Raw genomic sequence first — 4937 nt, forward strand, 5'->3', positions numbered from 1 at the left:
GTGTGTGTGTGTGTGAGTGTGTGTGTGTGTGTGTGTGTGTGTGTGTGTGTGTGTGTGTGTGTGTGTGTGTGTGTGTGTGTGAGTGTGTGTGTGTGTGTGTGTGTGTGTGTGTGTGTGTGTGTGTGTGTGTGTGTGTGTGTTTGAGTGAGTGTGTGTGTGTTCAGGAGATGCGGCGGTGGGGAAGAGCTCACTGTGTCAGATGTTCCGCAGTGACGGCGCTGTCTTTCAGAAGAACTACACCATGGTAAGAACAACACACACAGAATCACTGAATAGAGTTACTGAGATCAACTGAATAGAGATGATAGGTGTATTGTAGAGCAGAGGTTTGCAGACTGGGGCCCGGGGACCCAAAGGGGCCACAAGAGAGTAACACAGGGTCCATGGAAAAGTTTCGACAAAAACAATAAATGTAAAAAAAAAAAAGTTGAATAAATAAACGAGAGAGAGAGAGACACAGGTGCAGATCACGGCGCATCCACCACATCAGTGTCACCTTTAGTGTTGCAAATGACTGACTGATTTGGTCAGAACTGAACTGTGTGTGTTTTGGAGAATGTTGGTGTGGAGCTGCTGGAGAAATCAGTGTCCATCCCAGACACCGGTGATGCTGTGGTACACACAGACACACACTCACACACACACACACATCATACCTGCTGATTGATTGATTGGTGTGTGTTTTGTCTCTATCAGGAGCTCTATAGCTATGATTCAGCTGGAATTTGCAGATTTGCAGATGCCTGTGAGAACATGCTGAGTTTAATCAAAACAACCCAAACACACTCAGTGTGGCCCTGATGTGTGTGTGTGTGTGTGTGTGTGTGTGTGTGTGTCAGTGGAATCAGCCGTCACTCATGTGTGTGGTGTTTGACATCACCAGCGAAGCCTCGTTCACCAGCTGCAGCCGCTGGATCGACAGGATCAGATCACACTGCAACGGGCTGCAGGTGCCAGGTCAGAGGTCACGGTCTCACACACAGTCACTCACTCACTCACACACATGCACACGCACACAAACTCACACACACACACACACTCACACACACACACACACACACACACTCAGTGTCTGTCTTCATCCTGCAGCAGAGTCTGTGATGCTGCTGAAAAACCAGCCTGAGCGTGTTTGTTGGTCTAATCTGGTCTAGTCTAGCAACTATTTTTGAGGATGGTTTGAACAAACACATGCAAATGAGTCCGGCTCTTATTATCCATGATGATTTTATTGACTTCTGATTTGCTCTTTTGTTTTTTGCGTCTTCTTGAATCAAGAAGTCTATGTGTGGCTTATTAACAATGTTCATATATTCATGTATGTATCTTTTCATATATATTTATATAGTCATGTATCATTAATATGTTTATAATGACATATAAATCGCGGCCAGTTAGTGGGATCGTTTTCTATTCCCTGGGTTCACAGCGGCCACGAAGATTCACAGTATTTATGCGCAACAAAATGAAACAAACATGAAGAAAAGAGATTTCAAGAGCTCTGTCCAAACGCTGTCGCTCCGATTCCTCACGCGGTTGAAAACGTGTTAGTTTACGGAAGATAAGAAAATCATGCATTTCACGTTTCTTTTTTGAGACTCGGAACATGTAAACTCGTCGTCATCATCAGATCATCATCACCTGCAGGGGGCGCTGTGTCTCATACAGGTGTGGTGCGACGATTGGCGTCCTTGGAGTCTTTCTGGATGCAGTTGTGCACCTGTAGGAAGTCCGGCTCTCTCTCGGAGTCGTACATCGGTGGCGTGCCGTGTGGAGTCTTCAGCGCGTACATGGAGATATCGGTGGAGGGCAGTGCTCCGAACGCCTTGAGTCCCACGGGTGAAGCGTCGCGCGAGTGCGAGGGCTCGGTGGAGCGGCTGGAGGAGCGCGAGCTGTGCCGGTAACGGTAGCGGTAGCTGGGGATTCTGCTGATGGCGGATCCCTGCAGATAGTCTCCTCCTCCGCCGGTCCGAGCGCGAGCCACGCGTAGCTCCCGGTGCCGGTCGATGAACATGTGAACGGCCAGAACGCCCACCATCTCCGCCATGATGAAGGACAGCGCGCTGAAGTAAAAGCTCCAGCCGTACGAGTAGCTGTTCTTCTTCGAGTCGCTCTTGGACGGGTCGCCTGCGTTGGCTGATATGTAAACGATTATCCCGATGATGTTACTCAGACCTGAGGATCGACACACACACACACAGAGAACATCAATCACACACTGTAAAAAAAAATCCGGTAAAATTTACGGTAAAAAAACAGCACCAGAATTTTACTGTAAAAAAAATACGGTAGCAACATTTGAGGTTTTACGGATTTAAATACCGTAATTTCATTAACTGATATATTGTTACAGTTTTTTAAAAACTGCTTACGATCCTCATTCACGAACAATACAAGGGTGACTATTTTTTTCAGGACCATGTAATCTTTTCGAATCATGTCCATGAATGTCAAGTTTTTCGGTCAAAAATGACCCAACAGCACCAGAGGGTTAACAGACATGTTCCTCTTCTTCAAGTGCAGCATTTGGAAAAAGAGCTGATTTACGTTATGATTTAACTCACACTGAGCTCAAAATGACCAAATTACTTTCTTAGACTTTCATCATTTCTGCATAAATCAGGTCTGAGCGATGGCAAGCATCAGTGCTCATGAGTGTATTTAAGCATTACAAAAATACATTGTATTTACACCATGCCGATACATGTTATCCTAGCATAACCTGATCAATCACAAACTTGTGAAGTCATTTTCCATCAAATGTGTTTATTTGTTTTCAGGTTTAAGTTATGTTTAATGTGACCTTACTCTGTGTGAATGTTGTAGTTTGTGTGTTAGTCTCATTCTAATGTGTGCCGAATGTTTAGGACTCTGTATGCCGAGTTGAAAATCTCAGAAATGTATAGCACTCGCACACATACTGTACATGCTGTATAGACAGTCATAAATGGCAGTGTTTCTCAAATGAAACAAAAGAGCTGTTAGTTTCGAATGATGTGTGTAATGTAGAGAACTGTGTTGCAAAGAGTTTAAAGCATGCCATGTGCTTGTAGTTTTGCAGACTTGCTCTAAAGATTCGGTGTTTGAGTGAATGGTTCCACTAAGTGGGCCTCAAGTATCTCTGTTAGTGTCTAAGCGATTTTAAAACACTGTAAAGCTGGTGAAGCGCGCGGATCACCTGCGGATACGAAGAAGATTCCCGCGCTGAGGATGATGTTGTGTCGAGTCTTGTCGAACTCACTGGCGGCGACACAGAGGCCACCCATGAACAGCAGGATGACACTGAGGATGGGGAAAATACTGGAGGCACGAACCGCACCTGAAACACACACACACACACACACACACAGTCATGAGACGTCTGATCCACGTCACAGTGTGTTCTGAGCAGGACCTGCCCACTAACAGTCAATCAAATCCATTAATCAGATTAGAGTCCTGGAATCACTGTGAGTCCTCAGGATACACAGGGTTACTCTCATTAACCAAAATGATTAATAAAAACTTATTTTTCAACTGCTCACACACACATTTTCAAAACTTTGGATTCAGAACTGGACACAAATCCAAGAATGGCACACAAAATGCCAAATGTCTCGCATCTCTTGCAAAACGAAGCACTGCATTTAAAATATCACAAACACATCTCAAAAGCAAACATTTGTTTTATGTTGCAAACACCTTTGCCGTCATATTATATTTTTGGATATATCATACACACAGTTATTCAAAACCTAAAGCTCTTCTTTCATGAGCTCCTGTCAACATTTCTGAACAAGACTGAAAGTAATCTGCAGAGATGCTGAAAAATTCACGGAAAACACGAACGCAAGATTGAAAGAAACTATTTTTACTGTAAGCATCTGTGGTTGTGAATACAGTACTACACAGAACCAAAGACTTATTTATTGATTGGCTGGTGTTGAGTGAAGCACACGTGAGGAGTTAGTGATGAATTAATGTGGCGTTTTGATTAGTTGTGTTTGAAAGTGAAATCAAGAGAGATGTTTGTGTGTGTTACAGAGAGAACTGTGTGTTGTGTTGTGCAAAAAGTGTTTTATGAAAATGAAAACTGAGTCAAAGGCTGAGAATTAGTGTGTTTGAGTGTCAGCTTTCAGAGATTGCGTGACGAGTAAAGATTTTGTGTGTAAGCAGATGAAAAAAACTGTAATTGAAATATATAGCTAACATACAATACAATATAAAAATGATAAATGTTACCATGACAACTATCTGTAATAAGTTTAAATTAAAGCAATAAATTACTGACTAGAAATAAATTAACTACTGTACAACACTTTACTTAAAGCCTTTATATATAATGCATTATAAAGGGTTATTAAAAGGTATAATGCATTACAATTATTCATAATGTGCATTGTAATACATTATATCTTGTAAATAATTATAACTACATTTAAAATGCAGTATAAAAGTGTAACAATGAATTGATAACTGTTATGATGTATTAACTGGGGTTACAATTATTCATGAGATTGTACAATGCGTTATAATTAATGCATTAAAACTACTTTTATAATGTATTATGCATAAAGGCTTTAAACAAAGTGTTAACTAAAAGTAAATGATTAAATCAATTTAAAAATAATCAATTGACCTGAATAGTAATATTACAAATAAAATTGGAACCCAGTTAAAATGACTAAAGCACATAATGAAATTGCTAAACATGGAACACATTAAAATGAAAACGAAAAATATAATACTAAAAGCTCATTCAAATGTAAATAAGAACTATGATAGTATATAAATAATGGTAAATTAACACTGAAGACATGTGAAGAATCAAACATGACCAACACTTGCTCTGATTTAATTATGATCTAAAGCACATAACAAAATGACTAAAGCCTAAATAAACTTAAGTTCACTCACACACACACACACACACACACACACACACACACACACACTCACAC

At 40.8% G+C, this 4937-nt stretch overlaps 1 protein-coding gene and 1 long non-coding RNA gene across 2 annotated transcripts in view; one reads left to right on the forward strand and one right to left on the reverse strand.

Annotated features, from left to right (window-relative positions):
- The first annotated feature begins 129 nt into the window (after positions 1-129).
- Positions 130-724, forward strand: LOC107555098 (uncharacterized). Its single transcript, XR_001605135.1, has 3 exons — positions 130-244; positions 556-615; positions 697-724. It is a non-coding gene; the product is annotated as an uncharacterized lncRNA (long non-coding RNA).
- Positions 725-1248: 524 nt separating this feature from the next.
- The window catches only part of LOC107555104 (voltage-dependent calcium channel gamma-2 subunit-like), a 15288-nt gene continuing 11599 nt past the window's right edge, over positions 1249-4937 (reverse strand). Inside the window, exons 3-4 of the mRNA XM_016237794.1 lie at positions 3176-3316; positions 1249-2172 (exon numbers count right to left, since the gene is read on the reverse strand). Coding sequence (XP_016093280.1) covers positions 1658-2172; positions 3176-3316 — 656 coding nt within the window. The 3' untranslated portion in view covers positions 1249-1657. The remainder of the gene's footprint in view (positions 2173-3175; positions 3317-4937) is intronic.

The sequence above is a fragment of the Sinocyclocheilus grahami genome, unplaced genomic scaffold (assembly GCF_001515645.1).
Source record: "Sinocyclocheilus grahami isolate Dianchi unplaced genomic scaffold, SAMN03320097.WGS_v1.1 scaffold525.1, whole genome shotgun sequence".
NCBI classification, from domain to species: Eukaryota; Metazoa; Chordata; class Actinopteri; order Cypriniformes; family Cyprinidae; genus Sinocyclocheilus; species Sinocyclocheilus grahami.